The 25,605-nt window shown below is 41.4% G+C and overlaps 2 protein-coding genes across 2 annotated transcripts; one reads left to right on the top strand and one right to left on the bottom strand.

Moving 5' to 3' along the window:
- Window positions 1-953: 953 nt before the first annotated feature.
- On the top strand, window positions 954-4,526 carry dnajc15 (DnaJ (Hsp40) homolog, subfamily C, member 15). The gene is made up of 6 exons (XM_051403165.1): window positions 954-1,098; window positions 2,250-2,301; window positions 2,486-2,559; window positions 2,896-2,972; window positions 3,169-3,239; window positions 4,036-4,526. Exons 1-6 carry the CDS (start codon window positions 991-993, stop codon window positions 4,104-4,106), a joined length of 453 nt encoding a protein of 150 aa, XP_051259125.1. The 5' UTR covers window positions 954-990; the 3' UTR covers window positions 4,107-4,526.
- A 391-nt stretch (window positions 4,527-4,917) lies between these two features.
- On the bottom strand, window positions 4,918-24,207 carry sestd1 (SEC14 and spectrin domains 1). The gene is made up of 19 exons (XM_051403143.1): window positions 23,936-24,207; window positions 21,638-21,707; window positions 21,373-21,481; window positions 20,502-20,592; window positions 20,299-20,412; window positions 16,124-16,237; window positions 15,927-16,021; window positions 15,750-15,805; window positions 14,643-14,714; window positions 13,155-13,312; window positions 11,198-11,320; window positions 10,195-10,389; window positions 9,944-10,058; window positions 9,651-9,816; window positions 9,311-9,392; window positions 9,009-9,131; window positions 8,175-8,366; window positions 7,889-7,992; window positions 4,918-6,924 (listed from the first exon to the last, which is right to left on the bottom strand). Exons 2-19 carry the CDS (start codon window positions 21,705-21,707, stop codon window positions 6,645-6,647), a joined length of 2,259 nt encoding a protein of 752 aa, XP_051259103.1. The 5' UTR covers window positions 23,936-24,207; the 3' UTR covers window positions 4,918-6,644.
- Between the last annotated feature and the right edge of the window lie 1,398 nt (window positions 24,208-25,605).

The raw sequence follows: 25,605 nt of genomic DNA, 5'->3' as shown, positions 1-25,605 counted from the left end.
AATGGGGGGAAACGGTTATTGTTTAAGTAATAGAAGAAGTTGCATTAAGTTGTAAAAACAAGAAAAGTGACCGGAACAAATGGGAAGAAAAGAAGAGGTAAGTATAAATCTTCATGTAAAAGGTATGAATTTCATGTTCTCAGATTTAATCAATCAGTAATGGATTATACCTCTATATTATACCAGACATGTAAAGTTTTTGCCTACAACCCTCTCTGTCTTCTATTTGTCTTTTAAAGGAGAGGAAAGGAGAATAGAGAGAAGAGGAGGTGGGAGGAGAGAGGAGAGGAGGTGGCAGGGCAGTGTGAGCCCACTCATGTAAAAGGTAAATATCAGTTCATCTAATGTTATTATCACACTTTGTATTGTATGATGGATAAAATAATCTGTTCACCTGGTTTCTGATGTTTGTAACCATAACTCCCCTTGTCTTCCATTGATGTTTTAGAGGAGAGGAGAGGAGAGGAGAAAGGAGAGAAGAGAGGAGAGGGGAGAGGAGAGAGGAGGAGGGAGGGGGGTAATGTGAGCCCTCTCATGAAAAAAAGTAAATATCAATTAATTCAATGTTGTATTCACACTCCGTATTGTGATAGATAAATTATCTGTTCACATTGTCCCTGACGTTTTTAGCTATAACTCCTTCTGTCTTCCATTTGTGTTTTAGAAAGGGGGGGAGGTGGGAGGAATGAGGGGAGGAGGTGGGAGGGTAATGTGTGCCCTCTCTTGTAAAAGGTAAATATTTATTGTTATTATCACAATTCGTGTAATGCTGGATAAATAATCTGTTCACCTCATTTCTGACTTTTTTGGCTCAAAGTCCCCATGTCTTCCATTTCTGTTTTAGAGGAGAGGAGGTGGGAGGAGAGAGGAGGAGGGTCCTTGCTGCAGCAGCTGTGGGTTCGACTCCAACCTGTGGGGTTTTATTTTGAAAGGTACAACCGGATGCGTTACGGGTTATCACGAAGCGTTGACATCCGTGTCTGAGGCAACATGGCGAACGCCGGGCGAGTGACCGCGGACGGAGGAGACATGATGCGATATACTGAATACAGTCCTAAAACCAGCGCTAGGAGTGATGCGGAGATAGACAGAAGACTGGTGAGTATCTGCGGCCACACTGAACACATCTGTGGAGTCAAACTGCTAACGCCTGTGTTAGGTAACCTCAATGACCGCTAACGGCACGGCACGGCACGGCACTGCTCTTGCGTCAGGTACAGTGGGTTTAACTCGGTTTAACTCGGTGTAACCATATGTGAGCTTCCAGGACCACTTTTTATTGACTGGGGACCGTTTAAACCGCACGGGCCAGGCACAGTAAACAGTAAATAACTATCTGTTTGTCACGAGACTGATGTTGTCCAGAGGTTTAACTTACATAAAGACATAAAGGCTAACGCCACACAGTGGAGAACTGAATCCACATGGTATTATTACTTCTGGGTGTCATTTAAGATTCTGTTATGTTTATTATGTCCTGACCTGTTAACGCATCATACATGGAAATGTTCTGACAATCAGTATGTCACTTTATATATATATAATATAATTATAATTATATAATATATATATATATATATATATATATATATGGCACTTTATATATTGTAGTGCCCAAATCAGAAGATGCTGCACACAAGATGCTCCTTCTGCAGTCTACCTTTGTGGACAGATCTAGTTTTATTACCAATGATGTAGAAGTCATTTCATATGAAGATGAGCTAACTTGGATAAAAACACCTTGTTTTGTTAGACTGTAGCCTACACAATCGTATGTACGACATATTTTAAAATGACACAATCAGGAGTTAAACTAACACTAAACACATATAATCAGTATGGCACATTATTAGGTAACTGTTGGCAGTCTGTATACAATCAGTGGTAATGCTCTATCACTTTCCTCTTTAAAATGCATTCAGTTCAAGTCTTCACAATTACATTTAAAAGTGACTAATGTATGGCTGCAATGGAAATCCTTTGACTTACTTACTGACTTATGGATATGTTGTTGAAACTGACTACATTTTACTGGAGTCATTATTCTCTTCTCCACAGAGTATCAGTATTGAACAACATGAAACAAATCCATGGCACGCGGATATCAAACAGCCATTTCTTTAGTGGAGACTGGCTCACTGCTCTCCCCACAGAGGATCACATAGGGCACAATGAAGCTGTAGGTAGCTGTGTTACATGAGTTGTCTAACCCAGTGTGGTAACGGCTGGATGTGTTGTTTTGGTGACAGGGAGGCACTCTGATTGCGGTTGGTCTTGGTGTGGCTGCTGCAGGTTTTGCTGGTAAGTTTGATGCATCCTTAATTTGCTAAGATACTATTACCTGGATGTGTCCTTTTCTGTTTTTTGTTGACTTTTACTCACTAAAATGTTTGCTCTGTCTGCTGTCTTTGGTTCTGTGTTGCTCCCTTTTCATTTAGAAATGTGTTTGGTTTGGGACGGTTACATGTATGTGTTTAATCCACAGGCCGCTATGCATTCCAGCTGTGGAAGCCTCTTGGACAAGTCTTCTCTGAAACTGTCAAGAAGATGCCCTCATCAGTGAGTTATTAAATAACCTCCTATACATTGTTCATATCCAGTCCTGTTCTGCTATATGTAACATGTCTGGTTTCAGTTGTTTGGTGGATGTATCATTTGCATATTGGCCTGGCCTTGATGTGTCACATATGTGTCAGCCTTTGAAAACAAGTGTTCAAAACCATGAACCACTGTGATGTTTAAATGTCTAGTTTCCATGCACAGGAAGATAATCTGAGAACGCCCTGGCATTGTTTCATATTCTCTGATTTTGAGAGAGAAAAATATGGAATAAATTAAATTAAGGTTTTGGTTGAGACTGAGAATCAAAGCTCTAATCCTTTTCTGTCACCACAGGCTTTCTCATCATATTACAAAGGAGGTTTTGATCAGAAGATGTGTAAACGAGAGGCCAGCCTCATTCTTGGCATCAGGTAATAATATGTGTTGTAGTTAATATATATAATAATATATATAATAAACTTATAAGTACAGTCCTTCAGTGTGTGTGTGTGTGTGTGTGTGTGTGTGTGTGTGTGTGTGTGTGTGTGTGTGTGTGTGTGTGTGTGTCTCTCTCTCTCTCTCAGTAATTATTGCTCACGTGGATGTTTTACTTATTTTATTATCCAGCCCAACCAGCACTAAGGCCAAGGTACGTGAGGCCCATCGGAGGATCATGGTCCTGAACCATCCAGATAAAGGTAAGCTTAAACTACGACCATCAAAGTGATGAAGACAAAAGTCAGACGTCTATGAGACTGCAGTTGGGTTTTGTATGATGTGTGAAATGTCAAAAGCACAGAAAATGATTACAACAGACAAAGACTGGCTCAAATCTAGGGCTGGGCATTGATAAGATTTTACTGATACTGATGCCATTATCAGTTCTGCTTACTGGTCCGATTCTTCATCAGTTCCATTATCAGTTTATTTTCTATGTGGAAAAATAGTAGGCCTGCGCAAGTTTTCAGTGTCAAGGTAACTGTATCTCCGAGTCTGAACAGTGTAGAAACAGTAGTAAAAAGACATGCATGTGACACTGTATAACCGCCGTTTACTTTGGAACCGGTTCGTGATTCCCATCCTTAGAAGAGAGAATATTTGTACGGCGTTTGTTTTCAGTCAGGCTTTCTTATTTAAAGAAGTCTGCCTGCGTGGTGCTAATGTTATTATAACATAGGACATTTTGACATTTTCAAAGGACTGTAGCCCATAAAGGACGTATATGATACACAATTTTTCAAATGAAAAAATGCACACAATGAAGAAAGAGATCAGTAAGTAGACATCCAGCCCTAACTTTAGTCACTAACAAGCTTGTGGATGGTTGAGTGTTGTTATTAACACACAAATGTGGAATATGCCAGAAGTTGTTGAGCATTGTATGAAACCCAGTGTTGATTTTAAATGATGTTTGAGTTAATGCTCGAGGATGGTTGGGTATGAAAGGAGTGATCACGGAATCAGACTAAAACTTGTGTTTGTGTGTATGTGCAGGTGGATCACCGTTTCTCGCTGCTAAGATCAACGAGGCCAAAGACCTTCTGGACAAGGAGAGCCGGAGATGACCTTCACCATGAACCAGCACTTTAAAGACTTCCACCACCATGTGCATGATCTCAGCTCTGTAGTACTGCTCCATCAACATCAACACCACCCTGAGGCAACCACTCAGGCTCCTGGAACGTGGGAAAACTTATACTTTCATGACAGTTTACTTCTTAACAAGGCTACTTAACTTATAGTTATAATAGATTGCAGCTTCTCTACATCAATGAGAAATAGCTTAAAAAAGGAACAATACTGCTACAGATTTACTGTGTATAAAATGTTATGTGTACAAATGTCAGCATATAAGGTATTATGTAATAATGTCTATTTAAGAAAAGATAGAAGAATAAAATTCAAATATTTCCATGTTTAAACAGTTAGTGTGGAAGTAGTTTTAAAACATTTTTTAAATAAACTTCATTTGGAAACATATACAATAGTTGTGTGTTGGTATTTGTGTGGGCAGGTTTACTGAATAAAGTATTTTTATTACTGAAAAATACTCAGTGTGTACTGAAGAGTTTCCCAGGAGTCCTCCATCACCTGCTGTAGCTGACAGACAGTGAGCAGGTCTTAGCCATTCAGGAGTCTTCTGGACTGCATCTAATGTCTCTAAATTTACTTTTAGCATTAAAGCCATCGAGTCTTAAAGTTTAAACCAGGTATCTCATACATTTGAAAGCTCAGATTACAGCAGAAAGCAGACTAAAATACTTATTTGATGTTAATCCACTGAGTAAACTGTATGTTATTCTGTTCTCAGTTTTTTAATGTAAGAATTTTCAGCAATTATTTGAAAAATGTAAAATTAGAAAAAAAAACGACCCATCAACTTCAAAATGCTTCTTTATTTAGAGAATCATGTCCTACTGTATGTCATTGTACGGAGAGGACAAAGCAAGACGCAGTATTTAGCGGTTACACTTACAGCAGCAGTTATTGGTCAAAAACACCAACCAGTTACATCAAGGTTTGCTTGGAAAACGTCAAATAAATAGAAAAGGAATCTGTTCTGACGTCACTATATCAGCAAATGACCACCAGTCTGAGTGCTCCCAGTCTGCACACTGGACCGCCATCAGAGGTCACCTCGGTCCCTGTGTCAGTGTGGACCAGAGCAAGCAGCTCAGGTTTGATTTCCATCATGAAGGCAGAGGGTTTGTTTAGAGCAGCAAAGATGTCGGAGCCTCTGGGTGCTTGGAAGATGGATGCATTAATGTCAGACTTTCAAATCAACCAAATCAATATATCTCCTTGGTGTGTGTTTCCACTGGTGTATTTATTCAGTGAAATCTGCAATTGTCAAAATATGGAGGCTGGGAAGTGTCAGAAAAGTAATTACACAAAATGTAATAATTCATGCTCTCGCGTTATTTAAGCTGTGCTCTAAATTTAGTATTACATATCTTTCTACCTCCCATCCTGTAGAGAGCAGCAGAAGGCAACGCCTTTGGTGCGGTGCATTTAGTTAGCCAGAAGTTTGAAAAAGGGGAAAAAGACATTTATGAAGCACTGCAGTAACACCTGAAGCCAGGTTTTCATGGAACTGGATGACATCTGCAGTATTAAAGTTTCTACAGTGAAACAATCCTATAAAATACATTTAAGCTAAATCATGAGCCCAGATATTTGAGTGCATGAATTATTAAAACGTATGCAAAACTTCATGACACCTCCTGAGCAATGTACCAAAAAGAAGAAATTTAACTTTGATTAACTTTTAAGTTAGTGCCCCTTATCTTTGATGTTCCAGTGGGCGTGAAGTTTTGCTACCATCTGATGGTCCTGTAGTTTGATTGGTGCAATATCTGCGTGGACAGGCACTGAAATAGTATAATATATCTATCTGGTCATTTTCCATTAGCACATTTGGACCCATTAAAAACATATTAAACTCCACCCTTTGTGTACAGCAGGACAAACACAGCTGAGTGTGTGAGAGCTCCCAGGGACTTAACAGGTACTGAAATGACATGAAGGAAAAGCAACTGTAACTCATCTAGTGGGAAGTTGGAAGAGGCACAGACAGAAACCTTGGTAACCATGTTAGCACCATGGAAGCTCCACCCACATAGGTGAACTAGTGGCATGCTGGGAAGAAGGAGGTGGTGTTAGACGTACATTAGGAGTATTCTTATCCAAACTGGTTATTTTACAGTTGATCGGAATCGCGAGACATGAGTATTAATAATTCCAGTAAATATTTCCAGTATTTTACATTTGTGATCCATTGGGTCACATTTAGAAGGAAATCTGTTAGAGGGCGCTGTTCTTGCAGGGCAAACAGTGGTAAAGTTGTCACAGTTTCCGCTGAAGGGAGTGAAAGAACAACAGAGAAACCACATCCAACATGTTTATCCTCTTTCATAAAGGGTAAGCAGCGAGGCTGATGGGAAATGTAGTGTAAATCTACTGCTGCAGGGAGACAGAAGCAGTCAATCGATGGCTTTTCTGGCTCGGAGAGACCAAATCAGCGGTTTCGGTGGAAATTAATAAGCAGCCCTTCATTAACGAGCTTCATTAAGGCTGCTCGGTTTAACGTCATCAGCGATCCATTAGCAGTCCTGCGTAGCCCTCTCTAAATCTTCATCCTGTTGCCCCGCTTCTTCCTCGTCCTCCTCATCTTGCTCCTCTTTCTCGCTCAGTTCCTCTCCAATCACATCTAGCCGTGCCTCCTGCCCGTTAAGCACCTCCTCCTCCTCCTCCTCCTCCTCGTCATTATGAAGCCTCGCCTCCTGCAGCTGCAGCCGTCGCTCCTCCACCTGCAGGAGGCGCTCTCTGACACCCTCTGCTGCCGCTGCTGTTTCGCTGGGACTCCCAAAGTACTGCTCGCTCCTGAAACACCAATGTGAGTGAGGAGTTTGTATTATATGAAATGTGTGTGGGTTGTGTTATTTATCACAAAAACCTGTCAACACACTCACATTATGGGGACTAACCTCCCATGTGGGGACAAAAAGCTGGAAGATCATTGAACTTTAGTGTTAATATAATTTATATTTTCATATTAACAATGCATGACTACTTGTGTGTGGAAGGAGACAGCTTTAAATCATTGTTTTCGTTTTCTGGCTCACAATTTTACTGTTTTGGTTCACTTTCACCACTCTCATAGTGTCGCTTTTGGACGCAGCAAGCGGCTGTTTTTAGTTATTAAGTTCTAAAACCCACTTTATACTACGTGCTCAGAACAGCATGCAGACACAGTTAGCGACTAGCTGGTGAACGTTGTAGAGCATTTAGCAGTTAAAGAGCCAAGAGTGGTTGTACACAGGCTTTACATCGAGCCTACAGCAGTGACCTACGCTACTGTGTATGTTTATACCTGTGTGCTGATATGTCTGCGTTGCTCTGCCAATAACATCACCAAAAACACTAGTTGGCGATGGGTATTCTACACCACTGTGTTAAGTTTCTTTGTGTACTTCAAACAAGGGCGAAGGAAACTGAAATGTAAATTTGATGCAGGAGTGTAAATCAGGCTTTACATTTGCCAGGCAGCCAGACACACTAACTCCAAATAAATGCTAATGTTTCCCCGTATATCTGCCTAATGTGTAACTGTGATGCAACTGCTAACAAGTTTGCTTTACCAACTTAAAAGGTGATATGCAAGTCTTGTGTTCACAGTTTGTTTTCGCTGACCTCAAGAGGCCAAAATAAATCAGTTTCTGCAAGTTAAAGAATAGGACTTGGGTTAGACATGTTGTGGTTATGGTTGAGGTGAGGGTCTCCAGTGCAAGTGACAAAAACTGTTTTGTGTGTGTGTGTGTGTGTGTGTGTGTGTGTGTATAAGTACCCATCAGGGAAGATAACAGGCATGGTCAGTCTGTCCAGCAGAGTTTTCCCTGAAGAGTCGACTTCATCCAGAGATTCCGCATCCACACACTCCAGCTGTAACACCTGAAACACAGTAAACACACATGTACTGAAGCCAAATTTATACTACAAGTATAAGGACCAGTGTGTCCACTACACATTTTAATTTCTACCCAGTATCAGCTGATACGATATAACACATAATAATAATAATAATAATAATAATAATAATACTACAGTGAGGTGTCTCTCTCAGCCTGGCTCACCTTTTCAGCGGCAGTGTGGAAGGTCAGAGTCAGCTCTAGTCTCTGTTGTCTCTCCTCAGTGCTGACGGTAAACTGTTTCCAGACTCGGTTGAGTCTCGGCAGAGTATCTCCGGACGAGCGCGTCGTACAGCGCAGAGACTGACAGAGGACGACGGTCGCCTGCAGCAGTTGACGGCCGTAATCATAGGTGCTCTGAAGGAAAAGACAGGACGGAACACAGAGACAAAAAGAGAGACGGAATTATTGTCAGTATGTCTGTCTTTTGTTTTCAGAATGATTTCATCCTAGTTTAAATTTTTTAGCCATACTAGCAGCACAGTTCTAGGGATGGCAATGACTGTCAGTCTGTTGGTCCACCACTTCAGTACATACTTAAATGTCTTATGGGATGGATTACTATGAAACTTGATTCAGACATTCATATCCCCCACAGCCTGAATTACTTTATCTTTGGTGATCCTCTTTCTCTAGAGCCATCATCAGGTCAAAATTTTAATACGTTCAGCACTTTGATAAATAACTACCAAATTATTTAGCTCAAAGCCACTAGCATCGCTGTGGATAATTCAATATTATAATTTTGCAGTTTTGATTACAGTCAGTGTGTCAAGGCTGAATACAAGCTTTAGTACCAAGTTATTGTCGCTGGCTGAGCTGAAGGAGACAGATTCTGACGAGCCTTTGCTGTGTGATATCTCGCAAAAGGTTAATTTTCATACATCTTCTGGGGACGCTCTTTATTCAGGCAAGGTCTAAAATAAAATTGCTGCTCTCATCAATATCTTAACATTAACAATAGATCAAGTGACTAGGAGTAGTCTGGAAGTGTCTCACCTGAGCGACATCCACAAACTTCCTGTGTTTGTCCAGCATGGTCCTGGTCTCTTGAGTGTCTTCACCCAGTCTGACGTGAGTCTTCAACAGGGCGTCCAACAGCTCGCCAAGCCACTCTACTGCCTGAACACACACACACACACACACACACACACACACACACACACACACACACACACACACACACACACACACACACACACACACACACACACACACACACACACATGCATTATCTCATCAATATAGATAGTACTGTTAGGTTTGTGTGTGTGCTGTTGTTGTTGTTGTGTGTGTCCTACCTGTAAAGCATCTTCTTCACATTTGAACAGTTGGACCATCTGTAGCATCTTCAGCCTCCTCACGTCCACCATGTCCTCACACCTGCAACACACACACAGAACACACACTTTACTTTCAAACCAAGTAGGAAAGGTGCTACACAAATAAAGTTTGACTGATTAACACCCAGTAAAAATAGTAAGACTCATGGGAGCTGTAGTTGTTGAATGCTGACAGTGGGAGTCTCCAGGTGCTAAAATGTGATCATCAGATAGTAGATTTCACTTTTCAAGAAAGACAGATAAACCCCACGTGGCTCGCTGCTGAACTCTGCAGTAAAAAAGAAGAAGAAGGAGTTACCTCTGCTTGCGAAGTTGCATCTCCTCCATCACAGCCTGGATGTGCTGAACGTTGTCCTGCTGTTCTCCCGCTGGACTCTCTGTCTCCTCCAGGGACCATGACGGTTGGCTGCACATCTGCTCCATCAATAGCGCCCCCTTCTGACGCAGAGAAGTAAGACCTGCCTCTGCATGGAGGGGAGACGGTTACAAACTTGACTACAACTATCAGTTAACAATGTGTCACTGCTTTAGTCTAAAACAAGTAGATGTACATAAGGAAAATTAACAAGATTTATCATTCAGAGCACGAACCGACAGTCTGCAGCTTCTCCTCCAACAGTTTGAGGTTTTGTTGAATTGAAGCTCCGTCGGCTGGAGCCACGTCAGCACAGAGCATGCCCAGTAGACCGTCCAACTGCTGGGACAACTGCAGAGACAGGGACAGAACTTTGATTGCTCTGACTTAAATTAAATTGTCTTGCCCCTTGCCCACATTTGGCTTCATCCAACTGTTGATCCATCAGTTTACCTCCGGAAAATGTGTGTGCGTGTGTGTGTGTTACCTCCTGTGTGTTGCTGTGGAAGCCCTGCGCTGCCTGCAGGACGTTCTGTCGGCCCTCTAGCTGAGCTGCCTGTCTGTAGCACACGTCGCTCAGTTGCTGCTGCAGCGCCTTCAGCTCCACCACTTCCTCCTCCTCCCCGGCACTGAGCAAGGCGGCGATCTGCTGGTTCAATTCCACATACACTGCAAACCACTCCTGAAAACACACACACACACACACACACACACACACACACACACACACACACACACACACACACACACACACACACACACACACACACACACACACACACACACACACACACACACACACACACACAAAATCAGCCCAATGCTCACATTTACCACCAGTGTAACTTTAATGGATTTGTTCTCCAACAGAACTCACAAAAACTCTTTCACATAAAACAAGCTAAAACTGAACTTGTGTAATAAATGCTGCCATAATGATGGTTATTATGTTCAGTTTTTGTTAAAACAGTGTTTAACAGGCCTTGGTTTAACTTTTTGAAGATTGCCGTTTGTGTTCATGTGAAATTGTATTGCAATAAACTGACAGAAGTTTCTAATATATTATATGTACTCTGATATAAATGGTGTTTATATAAACGATACCATGAATAGTCATTTTCAGTCGACACAGAAGCTGAGGTAGAGGTTGCTAGGAGCGGTTATTTGAGGAGAAAAGTTTGACATGGTGGAAAATATGCTTAGTGGCTTTCTTGCCTGTAGTTAAATGAGAAGATTAATGTCACTCTCATATCTGCGCGTTGAATATGGATTCAGGAAACGGCTTAGCTTAGCATAAAGACCGGAAACAGGGAGACAGAGACTCGCTTGTTTAATCCGAGTCTTGACTCCTGGGTGTGTAATGGTCATAATCAATGTCATGTGAAACGCACTGAACAGTGAATTTGTCTCTGCGATCAAACTACAGACTACAGACAGTTTGTCCTCGTCACGTGTGTGTGTGTTTGTGTGTGTTCAGCGTGTTGCATTACACTGTGCTGGCTCTCAATCTCCTCGTGTTTCTGCTGCAGGGCCTGAGCTGCTCGCATCGAGTCTCCGATCTCCTGCTGGGTCTTCAACAGCTCCGAGCCTGGACCCTGCAGCCAGGTGACCACCTGAGTTAAAGAGAAAGAGAAGACAAAAAGAATACAGACTTAGATATCTCCTGTAGAGGGAGGAATGGAAGGAAGAGGGAGGTGCTGTCCATAGACGGTGTTAGCTGATGTGGATGGACATGAAACTCTTCACTTGAACCATCAGTAAGATGGAGGTCTGCTGTGCAAATGTGCAGTTCAGCAGAGCGAACAGCAAGGGGCTCTCAGGCTCTACGCTCTGATGGCATTCACATCTAACATCTAGATTTTCTATGATGGTCACTGTCCACAAAACTTTCCTTATAGTAGTTTCCTTTTTTTAATCCATATTTTTCTTGAAATCCTTGTGGAACAGAAATATATTTATATGCAACAGTAATGCTAATTTAAGTTGCATCCTCCTAGTGCTCCTAATAGCATATTTAAGAATCCACCAGGCCTGAATGAAAACAACCAGTCAGAGCTGAGAAAGATAGAAAGGTGTTGGTGGCTTAAAGATAGTTGCTGGACTTTCCACTTCCCACCTGAGAATGAGACTCAACAATGAAATATCTTTCTTGGCTCTGATTGGTTGTTTTCGATCAGACCCGGTGGATTCTTGTAAATATCATTAGAAGCACTACACCAAGCCAGATTAACCTCATTGATTTGTTCATACATTATCTGTCTCATGTACTACTGTCAGGATATATATATGAAAGCAAATGTATTAGTTATTTATGTAAAAGTTAACAACTGCAGCTTTAAAATACATAAAGTGAGAAACAGATGAAGCATATCAATGGTGGGAATTATATCACATCATACAGACCTAATTAAAAAAATAAACTGAATGTAGGAACTGGCTGTTAATGGGGCATCCCAGTGATTTATCATTGTTCTTTCATTAGGCTGCAGGAGACAAAAAAGCTCATTTTAAATATAAGGATCAAAATCGAAGCACTAGAGGCAGAGCTATCCTGACCTTTAGTCCCCACTATGAGCCAAGCTCTGGATCCTACATTTCCCATAATGCAACTCAATGTGTCTTATAAATCCCCTCTGCCTGGTAAAAGCCCACATCTTTCCAACTCCACATCCCAAGTTTGTAACAACAGCTGCCTCTTCCAAGTACAATGTGAGATAACCCTGATGACATAAACCAAGCTTCACATGTACAATCAGTGGACTGTCCCTTTAAACTTAAAGTTTCATAAATAAAGTCAGAAATGTGTGTAAGAGATAAAACACTCTGCAAGTCTTTTTTATATACCTTTGTTTTTTTACTAATTCTTATTTAAATATCCAACTAACCACAATATTTACAATGTAAACTAAATTGATTTGTGGAAAGTGTTTGTTTTTTATTTTTATACTATATATGCATGCATGCTGCCAGTGTTTGTGGTTTAAAAAAATAAAATCATATATATGATACATGTTTATGATTAAAGTTGAAATGTTGAAAACAGTAAGAGTACAGTAACACTTGGAACTGTCTGTCCAGATGTGTCTGTGTCAGTACCATAATGTAATTGTATTTATCAGGTCAGTGATGCCTTAAAGAGCTAACACACAGAGTTCGATCCACAACTAGGCCAACCCCCCACCTCAAATCCTCCAGGCTAGTGACCGACATGTTACGGTTACCATGGCAACCCCAGGCTCATCTCCAAGATGTGTTTACCCATCAGCCCCCGTGGCTACAGGAACCCCAGTAACCACAGTAGAGTGTACTTTTGCCGAAGTGCTGTGGGGCAGAGAAGCTGCTCACTGACACTGTTTCCGAGGGTCAAAGGTCAAAGATTTGATGATAAAAGAATCAGGGTAAGAGACCCTGTTTACAAACTGCACATTTACAGACGGTGTGTGTTACCTGCATAACCTTGGCATGGATCTCGTCTAGCTGGGTGCGTTTATTTCGCTGCCTGCAGAGCTCCTGGTATCTGGTGTACTGCTCCCTGAGAGAGTCCAGCAGCTTCATCACCTGAGGCTGAGCAAGCAGCTCCTCCTCCATGGGACACCAGGCCGGACCTAAAGGTCAGAGGTCAGAGAGTAGTCAGGCAGGGGATACAGCACAGGACATCTCTTCATCTCTGATCTAATAGTACAAAAGGTGCCTGCAATGGTGGTTGCTGGTGAGGTACCTCTACGGTGGGCGTTTAAGTCCCACACTATTCAGCATTCTGGGAGTATGTGTAATACACTGGCATCATGGAGGTACACTCACTTATTCATAATGAGTACTTAAAAACAGTCAACATCATGATTTGAGTGTAACTCATACATGGCCAGATGTATGTGGACACTTAAGCATTGCAGCCATATGTGATAGTTGAACTTGTCATCTCAAAACTAGAGGTGTAATATTGTATTGCAATATTTGGTTTTGTGACATTGTATTAATTCTTAAAAGCACTGTATTAATTTCTGTGATTGAACACCTAACCGCTAGATAGCAGTGTTGTGAATGTGAACTAAGAGGTATGACGCTGGATGTTACAGGGAATTTTTCTCAGATATGGGATGGGACAATATACGATATTATCGTGTATCACAATAAACACTAAGATAAATTTATTGTGAATTTCCATTATATAGACTATAATTGTGAATATCCTTCTAGTCAGCATACAGTCCTATATTGATTTCCTGTTTGAGTTGTATGGGAATAGTACAGATTCCAAAATAAAGAACAGGGAGATGAGGTGACTATCTGTGATGCAGTAAATAAATATATGTGTATGTTTTAGTGCCATTTTAAAAGTAGGAAGTATATTTTCATGATTGGTGATAATATTGCGTATTGCAATTATTTTGGCCAAGATAACTATGACATGAAATGTTCATATCATTCTGTGCCTAGCTCAGATTTTATGCATATTGTGAACAGTTTGCTAAAATTAGATTAAAATAATTCCCAATATATCGCCTTGCTTACAATATTGCAATATATCGCAATATACTGTATTGTGATACATATCGTATCACCGGACTCTTGCCAATACACAGCCCTACTTAAAACCATGAGCTTTAATCTGCTGCTATGACAGCCTCCACTCTTCTGGTTTCAGGCTTTCCACCAGATTTTGAACCTGGCTGTTGAGATGCCTTAGAGATCACTGTGGATTACATTAATGGTCATGCTTACCGGTATCCTTATACAGTACCTAGACCTCTAGCAGTACCCTCATACATTGACTCATACTGTGCTAACCTACATAGTTATCTGGAACTACTGAGTTCAGAAAATAATTGTACAAAACAATGCATGTGTCATCCGTTCATTCATCCATTTATCCACTCCTTAGTGTGAGCTGGACCAGCACAGTGACACCTGGATTACTGACAACTGCTTCCTCACCTCCCTGTCCTCCTCCTCCTCCCTCTGAGCCGTTAAAACGACGCTGCTGCAGCTCCGACAGCAGCTCATGACCTGCAGACACAGACAGAGGGAGAGAGGGAGAGAGGGAGAGGGGGTTGGTTTGAGATTTAAAAGCCTGTTATAAAAGCATTTGAAACAATAAAGCATCAGTGTTTGTGTACATTCTGTTACATTATGAAAGGAGCTGGCAGAGAGAGGAGGGTGGTACCACAAACAAAGACTCCTTTCACCTCTGCCCAACACACAGACACAGGCTGCTCAGTACAGTGAACACAGCCATCTATCCACCCATCCTCAATGTCTATTTAATCCAGGTCTTGGTGGCAGCACACTAAGTATCTGCGACCTCCTTCTCTCCAACCACATCATCCAGGTCAGGGTCAGCTCAGATACCCTGCCAAAGAAACTTAGTTTGGCTGCTTGGATCCACGATTACATTCTTTCAGTCACTACTCACAGCTCGCTACCACAAGTGAGAGATGAAACACAGCTCAGTGGTTGTGTACACAGTAAGTAAGCAATAAGAAAGTTGAAAATAGGGTGCTGGTTGAGTTATTATGTTGACTGTATGAGCTGTTTTTGATTTATTTTTTTTACCTCTTTTGCACTGCGAGGTTGGAAATCCTCCTTGATAACATAAAAACTGCGAATGAACTGATTTTAATGTTTTAATTTAGTTATTATTACAGAGATATTAAAGGATAGGTTCACAATTTTTCAAGTGTGTCTTAAAACAACAGTCAGGTGCCCATTTGAACATTGAAAGAGGAATTGCTTGTTGTAATTATTCCTCCTGTTCTTACTGGCCATTAAAAGATACCTCCCTAATGCGATTTGAATCTAAGTGATGGGGGGCAAAATCTAGTGTCCTTGTTTTGTGCAAAAAATTATCAAAACGTTTATCTGAAGCTAATGTGGGGCAAGTCAAAAATCAAATAGATACATTTCAAAGTTAGAACCTTTTCAGAATAAAATCCTTGTGCTTCCTTGTGGGGACAGTATCTTAATCAAGCTCAGACATGAGACCAACATGTAAATGCCAGTCTAAGTCTAAAAGAGGCTTAAATGAGAGAAGATAATATTTACCGGTCTGAAGGACAGTCTCAGGGTCAAAGGACGGCAAGAGGGCGCAGTCAGCTGATCTGCAGAAGACAGACAAACACACAGCTTTGGATTACATCTGTGTACTTTTAATAAATTATAGTACTCTGTGTGTGTGTGTGTGTGTGTGTGTGTGTGGTGTGTGTACGTGCACATGCGTACTTGTCCTTGTCCACCGTGCTGCTCTTGTCGCTTTCGTTGATAATCGACAGCTCGTCCAGCAGCGATGTCGACTCCTTGGTGAACTTCTCAAAAACCTGCAACGAATGACAAATCAAAACAGACACGCTCAGACCTGGGGCCAGGTTACCATGGCAGCGAGCATTTTTATAAAATAGGAAATAGATGAATTTAGTGACCAGTCTTTTGTTGAGCCAGTCGCTGTGGTCGTAGTCCAGACTTCCCCCAAAATCGTCGGTCAGCTGACAGGGTTCGATGTAACGAGTCAGCTTATTGGCCGAAACCAGGATCACCTGACAGGAAGGAAAGAGACCACCATGAAAAAAAGCTTAATTCAATTTATGCAATTTAGAAACTGTGCCATGTGAATCATATTAACTGTGAAATACAAGAAATTGAAGAACAAAACACTGACATGTTAAATGAATCTGACTCTTAATTATCTAACCTTTTTATGGAAATGTTTGACTTTTAGGTCGATCCCTGTGTAAATCTATTATAATAATCTAATTATAACATTAAACTATCTGCATCACACACAAACACTGAATGGGACCTCCATACATGATTCTCACTTTGAACAATTCACATATCCCCAAAACGCTTACATTGATTTTGTTTGTGGGGGAAATATCTTGTATAAGCTTTCCTCTTGCATGTTTCAGTACACTGAAGCATATATAATGTTGGACACAATGCATGATGGGTAGTAATAATCATGACAATGGTTGCTTTTCATACTGCTAATTAGGGCTCCTCCTTCCCTCGCTTTTCTGTCCTCCAGCCAGTGACCCAAAAACTGAGCGAGGTCTGCCATTAGAGAAGAAACCAAATCCTCCAATGTGTCTTGGAGGAGACGAGGAGTGAGGACAGAGGACAACGAGTGTATCATCTTCTGAGGTTTTTCTTTACTGGACGGCAACACCCCTTCAGGGCAGACTGTTTATTAATAGGTCAGTTGAGTTGAGTTGATAGGGGTACAGAATGTACATCCAGCTGCTGTGGAAAAATTATCAGCACCAATGAAAAATAATTATTATTTATACATCTTTGCCGCGCAACCAACCAGCCCACTGGCATTCATTGTACATCAGCACAGAGAACTGTAGTACCCCTGTGACAAAATGCTCAATTCTTATGATTTGGAAAGTTAGAAAAACAAATCTTTTAACTCTCCGGGAATCTTATAAACATGTAAGGAAGCTGCATAGTGCAACTGCCATGTTTTCGTATTGTCACATTGTTGTTTTTCCATCTGTAAATCTGTAATAAAATCTAAATGGGAAAATAATAATTAATTGTAGAAGCATGTGTGTCTTTCAGCACAAAAGATCTATAATTGGTCTAATTTGAGGAGCAGTAATATGGCTGCCAGGTGTTGTCTCCTCAAAATGACTCTAGGAGTGATTGATGATGTCCCGTCTGTTAACACTTCCTTCATCCTCGCACCTCTCTCTTGCATCCCCGCTGGGAGGACCCGAGATGTGAGGAACACATGAGTGAGGAGCCACGTTGGGCAAATGATCTGATTCAGTATTTGAGGGAGAGCATTCTGGCATAATTGACATAATTATAGTCCTTGTTTTCCTACTGACTTACTGTAGTCAGCAGAAATTATTCCTCAAGGTACTTTTAGCTTCTTTAAACCAAGTTACTCATACTTCCTACTAAGAACTTTCTGACTTAAATGTCATAGAACCATTTCTCAGCTGTTTTATATATACCAGGGCAGATCACAGATTATATATCTAGCATTTGCTTTAGTCTGTTGACCCAAGAGGTGTTGGATCACAAGACAAGTTTCTCCTTCAGCTTCCCAGAGTGTTTTCTAAATCTGGAGATAGAGCGTGTTCACAGAGAGCCTGCGAGCGGATTTGAGGTTTTACAAAAGACCTTCTTCTATGAAGAAAACTAAAGTTTCAGCATTCACGTCAAAACACACACATTTACCAATCAATTTTTGTGTCTGTCTGTAAATTCTGTGTGTTTCATCCTTCCATCTCTCACACATTGAGCTGCATTTGTATGAAAGGTGTCTTTCCAAATAAACCTGGACAGTCAGACAGACAGCTGGTAGTGAGTCTGCCCTCCAGTTGTCACTGCAGCAGATGCTGTCAGAGAAATTGGACTTAACTCAGTGTGTGTTTGTGTTTGTGTGTGTGTGTGTGTGTATGTGTGTGTGTGTGTGTTTATTTAAATGTTAGGTCAGACTTTAGAGCAGCTGTACAACGCACACCCCACTGTGATATCCACACACACTCTTCATAGCTAAGATGAGTCACATTTCAACGCCGTCACTGGAATCTCCCTTCCAGCAGCTGTGTGTGTGTGTGTGTGTGTGTGTGTGTGTGTGTGTGTGTGTGTGTGTGTGTGTGTGTTTGGAGTGAGTAAATACTAAAATAAAGTGAAGAAGATGAGCGCTGATTCAAACCAGATTTAAACAACACAGTCACATTATTGTCATTGTCATACAGTCATTACTTATCAAAGATTTTTCCTTTCAAAATATATAAAATATTTAAACAATTAGTAACTCTCAACTTAAACATGAGCAAACATGGACATTATGAGTAGAATAAAGTGAAGATGAGTCATTCCTTGCATTAAAACTGTGCTGTTCCTCAGCCGACTGTTAAATGTCGGGGTGTCCTTGAACGCACCAGCAGGGACAGCCTCAGCCTCTCAGCACACAATGATTAACTCCACTTCGACTAAAAATGAAATAGTCATCTAAAGGCTGACTGGATTATCTATCTGCAGCAACTTTCAGGTTGCTACAGGCCCACCAACTTGCTCCGGTTACCGTGGCAACAACTGTGCCAACGTGGCTGCAGAAATCTGGGTCACCGTGACTACTGATCTCTGTCGGTAAAACCATCTGTTGTAATAGAGGAGGCCGAAATCTCTCACACACACACACACACACACACACACACACACACACACACACACACACACACACACACACACACACACACACACACCATCAGTCCTGGCTCGGATTTCTAAAGGACAGTTAATGATGCTCAAGGTTATCATAAGTGGCTCAGTTTCTCTTTGTTTGACATCAGATAACAACACAATTCAGTGTGTGTGTGTGTGTGTGTGTGTGTGTGTGTGTGTGTGTGTGTGTGTGTGTGTGTGTGTGTGTGAGTGAGTGAGTGAGTGAGTGTGAATTTTGGACCAAACTGCAAAAACTGGATATACAAATGGTCTGTTTGTGTCTGAAGTTATTTGAAACTGGTCTCACCCATTTCTGTCCACCCCGCCTGCGAGTGTGGCCATTCACAACGTCTCTGAACAATTTGGCCCTTACACTTGGTGGGACAACAAGTCAGACAAACTAGTGTGTTTCAACATTGTGGAACTTTTTAGTAATTGTGGAAAGCAGGCCAAGAGGTGGACCGTTAGATTTCTCAGCAACTGGCAGAAGTGTGAATACAAAGTGCAGTTACAGTGTACAAGGAAAAATTAAAAGGATAAAACAAACACTGCACGTTTGGGCCAAATGTTTGTATTGTCCCCAGCAGGCACTTGGATTCAGTACAAACAGCGGCTCTGTGAGGCTGTGCTTCGGCAGTGCTTTGAGCCACAGGTAGGGGTGTAACGGTATACAGAAGTCACACTTCGGTTCATACCCCAGTTTATGAGTCACGGGCTGGTGTGAGTTTGGCACAGCGGGAAAAGAAAACCCTTCTGCCTCTATGGGCAGAACTCACACTGATGTGTTACGTGCATCAACCTACTGTACATACTGTGTAGTCTGCGTGCAGCTGCTTGCATCAGACTGCGACCCACGTACCCTGGCGGTTCAGCACGAATACACAAACTGTTACAACCCTAGTAAGTAACTGCACATTAGTACATCTGTAAAACTCCCCATGGCAATCCATCCATCCAATAGTTGTTGAGATATTTCAGTCTGGACCTCAACCGACACTGTCATCTCTAAATCCAAGATAGCATGAATAAAAACTTACATAGTTGGTCCCTCTGTTGCCTTTCTAATGACGTATATCTGCAATGTCACAGCAGTGTAAACACAGGGAGAAACCTTGCAGGTTGTTAAGTTCCTGCAGTGGAAAAGAGAACCAAACCCTACAACCAAACCATTTGAGGTTGACCAGAGATGCTTTTCTGGACTATCCCTGAGCTCAATAACAGCTTTCATACTGCAACAAATGTGCATCATTTTCTTGAAAAATAGCCTCAGATTGAAAAAAAACCTCTGTGATCCTTTGAAGTGAATTTCTTGTTGGACATAAACGAGTCCTTTTCAGGAACCTCTCAGCACAGGAGAGTGCACATGAAGGAAACTTGAAGCAGTTTAACAAGCAGCAGTTTAGACACTCACCTCAAAGCCCAGGCGGTCTTTCTCCTTCCAGAAGCAGAAGTGTGTGACCTTCTTATCCCAGAATTCATCCGGCTTCACCACACAGACCAGCGACACTTCGGCTGGAATCACATTCTGAAAACGGCACCAACAGCATCATCATCATCCTGACATAAAATGCAGTCATGTATGTCATCATTAGGACCCATATTGTGTGTTTGTACCTGCAACATGAGCACCACAGTCTTCACAATGTTCCACTGAGACTTGCGTCCGTCTACGATTACGGTGAAACCCCGAGCCTTACACTTCTCACTGAGAGAGCGGAGAGAGAGAGAGAGAGAGAGAGAGAGAGAGAGAGAGAGAGAGAGGCATTTAATACAACACGGATATCATTCAAATTATGAACACCAACATTTACATAGTTTCCTGTTTGTGCAGTATTTTTGGGTTGTCCCATCCAAAGGGATTCATCCGTTAAGCTGCCAAGAACTACCGCTGTCACAGAATGTCACCATGGGGAGCTCAAAAAGACAGAAAGTCATTGCGACTTCTTCCAAAAGCCTGACAGGAGACGGTGAGAGTATGCGACTGAAAAACAAGATAACCAAAGGTTTGATCTCCGTTAGGCTTTTATGGAAGTGTTTCACTTTTACGTCAGAAAAGCCTTCAAGGATGAGGACTCTCTGTTAGTTTCTCAGGGAACCTTTCCCGACAAGACTAGTCAGAAAAGTGTTTGTATCTTCATAAAGCAGTCGGAAAGGATCGTCTCATATTCAGGCCAATACGGTTCAAGATAAGATTTGTGTTGTAATAAACAGGAATCATCCTTTGAGCCTTTCACAGCACAGCTTAACATGCTGGATTCAGAGACTGGAGCTAAGATACAAAGTACAGATCCAGCAGCTCCGCAGTGACAGGTTCACTCCAAAGAGTCCAAACATGTCCGAAGGCATTAAAAAATGAGACAAAACGGTCTTCTGTTAACATAACTGCACACAGACACATACCAGAATGTCACTACTGCTGCCAGTACTGCATGTGTGAGTGTGTGTGTGTGTGTGTGTGTGTGTGTGTGTGTGTGTGTGTGTGTACCTGGGGATGCTGAGTAGGTAGTCCAGTGTGGCACTGAGCTCCTCCATGCTGGTCTGATCTGAACTGAGAGGGATGGTCAGGATCAGACCACTGCGCCGGTCTTTGCCCCCTAAAGAGAGACGGACCGGTAGAAAAGGAACACATCTGATTACGGACCAAACTGCGTGTAAACGAAGAGTATACAGTCCTCACAGCGAGGAAACACATGTACACAAGCTATCTTACAGTGTGTGTGTGTGTGTGTGTGTGTGTTTGGGTGTTTTACCTGACAGAAAGGCCAGTTTCTTCTTGAGGATGGGGAGGATGGTGGTTGCTTCCATGTTAACGTTGGACATCTGTAGACACACGCACAACACTTAAAGGATAAGTTCACATATTTTCCAAGTCTATCTTAAAATGATATTCACATGCTCAAAGTACATTGAAACAGTTAGTGGTTGCTGTGATTGCTTCTCTAGTCCAGGGGTTCTCAACATGAGCTTCAGGACCCACAAGTGGGTCACAAGATAATTTCCAGTGCTCGGCAAACACCCACCTGATTATTCTGGAGGGTTGCGACTCTAAAAAGGTTGAGAACCACCGCTCTAGTCCAAACTGGCTATGAAGAGATTCCTCCTTAAAGCAATTGTAATGGAAGCTATGGGGAGACATTTGGTCCAAAAACTAAAGCCTCAGACTAAGACACCCACAGCTTCATCCTAGTAGTCCACGGACACTAGGCCCAGATAAGAGCCCACAATCTGAGACAGTAGCCAATATGCTAATAGCATTCTTGCTCTGACACTATCGCACATCTTTGTGTACCCCGTCTCTACACTGGATTAGAAAACAAATATATAATAGTTATCATAGTATTATTATAGAATTCAAAGACAAGAAAGCACACTAATCGAGTATATCATATCATGGGTGATGAAGTCAACCACCACAGGGTCACTAGGGTGTAAGAAGATACTAATACACTTGAGTATTGTGATATTTTGTGACGTTGTATCGATTCTCAAAAACACTACATCGATTCTTGTGTTTAAACCCTGAACTACCAGATAGCAGTGCTGTAAACATAAATGTATCACAATGTATCGCCTTGCTTACAGTAATATATTAAATCTGAATCGTGATATGTATCTTATCACCAGATTCTTGCCACTGGTCACTAATACACACTGCAGCAGCGCAGACACTACAATCCCCTGCTGGAGCGTTACAGGGATATTATAGACACACAGAGATTTTCCATAAGGATTTTCCCTCAGCTGGCATTTCTCCCAGCAGATTCAGATTCTTGGCTTCACATTCAGCTAGTGATTTACTGTCTGTTTCATCAGTGTGTTTGCACAGTTAAAGCTGACAGTCAGTAAATCAGTCGGTTAACATTTCTGTCAGTGTCATTTTAGTTTGAACTGACTGATTACATTTGTAATGATGCAGCCCTCTTTTAAACTGTGAGAAACCTGCCTGTTTTCTGTCCTACAGTGTAGATCTCAGCACTACCCTCTCTCTCTCTCTCTCTCTCTCTCTCTCTCTCTTTAACCCTCTCTGCTGGTTGTATTATTGATATACTGATACTGGTTTATATGCTGTATTGTTTCTTATTCAATAATCTGAGGATTAGATGAGAAGCAAGGAAGCAAGAAAGCGACTAAATCTATTTTCCAAAATGAACTACTGCTTTAAAAATCTTTCAATCTGACTTTGTGTTTGTGTGTCTGTAGTTTTGTCGTCATTTGTAAAGTCTGTTTATTATAATGAATTTTTTACATAGTAATACAATAACCTACAAGCCCCTTTCTGTTCAATACATTAATTGCTTGTAAATTGTGACACAGTAACTGCTGACCCACACTTTCCACCTCCCTTTATTACACAATTATGTGTTGTATTTTCATATGTGTAGTATATTTATATATTGTATACTGGGTTTAATTTAATATGTACAAACATCTCAAGCATCTTCTGTTTTCAAATAGTGTTATCCATCAAATCTGAACAAACCACACTCACACAGTCCTGACTATTTTAAACTAATATACAAAAACAAATGTTTTTCCCCCAAAAGTTTTACTTTAATTGTTGCTAATCTAGTCATGATAAAGAAAACACTCAAAACCAAGAAGCCTGTTTTGAAGCCTGTTTGTTTGTTTTTGCCTGTTCTGCTGAACTGTGTTTCAAAATAAAACAATAACTCCATTATCTGACACAATTAAAAGTCACTGTTATCACGAGCTTTGTCAGTGGTGGTGATAGTGGTAGTAACAGCGTTTGTGATGATGAATGAGTCTTGTTACTGCAGCACCAGTCAGTCCTGCTGCAGGGGTTCATCTTCATCCTCCTCCTCCTCCACAGCCCGCCTGCGGCCTGGCTGCAGCTGCAGGACGGCCCGGCCCGGCTCGGTTTGTCTCGGCTTGGTTCGGCTCGGCCCACAGACACAATGACCTACATTCAGCGGCTGCATGCTGCGGTGGCTGCGGCTCTAACCTCCCTCACCTCAGCCCCGATCCACTCAGCATCGACAGCTCTGGGATCAATCAGCAATAAGTATCGATCAGGCGGATTTTCTTACCTTTCAGTCAGATCTGCAGCATTCTACTGTCCCGATTTTTCCCCCCCTGTCCTCCTCTTCCTCTTCTCCTGTGTCTCTCCTTCTCCTCTGCAACTCTTCCTCTCGCCTTCCTCCTCCTCCTCTCTCTCCTCTCGGGCTGATTTATCAACAGATGTTCAATCTGTTCACCATTAAAAATCACTGAAGGTCTCGGTTTGTTGTCCGTTCGCCTTCAACAACAGTGGAAACACACAGACAGCAGGCGGTGGACCTCGCTGCTCCGCGCAGCCGCAGTGAAGCTCAATAAAGGAATGCGACTTCCGGTAAAGCGACATTCCAAATAAAAGCCTGAAGGAGGAGCGCGTTGATCAGAGACTGAGCAGATTGTTGGGTTTGAAAGAGTATGGAGGATGCTCACAACAGATGTACATCGAGCTAATACGCATTTTCAATTGCAGTTATTATCTACAGTTTATTTACTTCTTTTTACAACTTGTACATTTTGTCTTAAATTATATTATTAAATATATTAAATATATTAAATAGTTAATTGTTTTTGTTATTAGGCTACTTATTTTGAGCCAGTAAAAGTCTTGCACTCTAAATGAACAGAAGTATTTGCATCAAAATCTATTTAAAGTGCCATAAGTAAAAGCACTCAGTTTGCAGAAAGGCCCATTAAGAATATTATGTTATTGTATCATAATAGAAATGCATTAATATGTATTATTAATGTTGCAGCTGGTAAAGGTGGGGCAAATTTCAACTACTATGTGTATAGACATCATCATTTATTGATTTTATATTTTGTATTCATCTGAATCTGCTAAGTAGGCTAAATAAAGCTGTCAAATAAATGCAATGGAATAAAAAGTACAAGTACCTCAACACTGTACAGTACTTGATTACATGTACTTATAGTCATGTATATAAGTTATACTTTCACCACTGGATATAAACAAGCCATGCTGCAGAGGTCCTGTACGGCTGTAATGGAACTGTTGGATAAACCAAAATATTGAACAAATGGAGGTACTGACCGTAAAGAAAAATCACCAAAGTTCACAAAGACTGTGAATTTCTGCATCAAACTGAGCGACAATCCATCCAGCAGTTGTTGACTATGAACCTCATCAAACTGCTAGAGGAGGGGATCACCAAAGTCATTGGATTCATCCTCTGGAAAACATGGAGGACCAAACCCTCCTGTAGATGTAGAGATATTTCATTGGATAAGTGAGAAATCTGGCTTCAAATTTTGATTTGATGATGGCGCTAGATATAAAGTCTCTGGGCACCGTGAATGTCCTTGGTAATTCATCAAATGGACCAAAGTGGTGGACGTGGACCGACTGACCACTTCTACAGTCTCTGTGCCAGTAGAGTGGCCAAACAATGACTGAAGGATAGTTAGACTGGCAGTAACAGCTTCGGTTGGCCAGTGTTATGAAGTGTTGTGATATCTGAAAAAACGTCATTCTGATGAGTCGTTTGATTTTAATAAGGGCCATCTATTGATCCCTCTCTCTGTGCATTGTGTATGTATTAGTTTATAAATAATAATTAGTTTGTGTTAGTTCTATTTTTGCACAAATGTATACAATTTAAAAAATAATAACTTTTAGGCAAGACCTAAAGACCTCAAGATTATGTAATAATGCCGATGTGAAGGGCCCTATCATTTCAGCTGT

The sequence above is a fragment of the Dicentrarchus labrax genome, unplaced genomic scaffold (assembly GCF_905237075.1).
Source record: "Dicentrarchus labrax unplaced genomic scaffold, dlabrax2021, whole genome shotgun sequence".
Taxonomy (NCBI): Eukaryota; Metazoa; Chordata; class Actinopteri; family Moronidae; genus Dicentrarchus; species Dicentrarchus labrax.
This window is presented reverse-complemented; position numbering and strand designations above follow the sequence as displayed.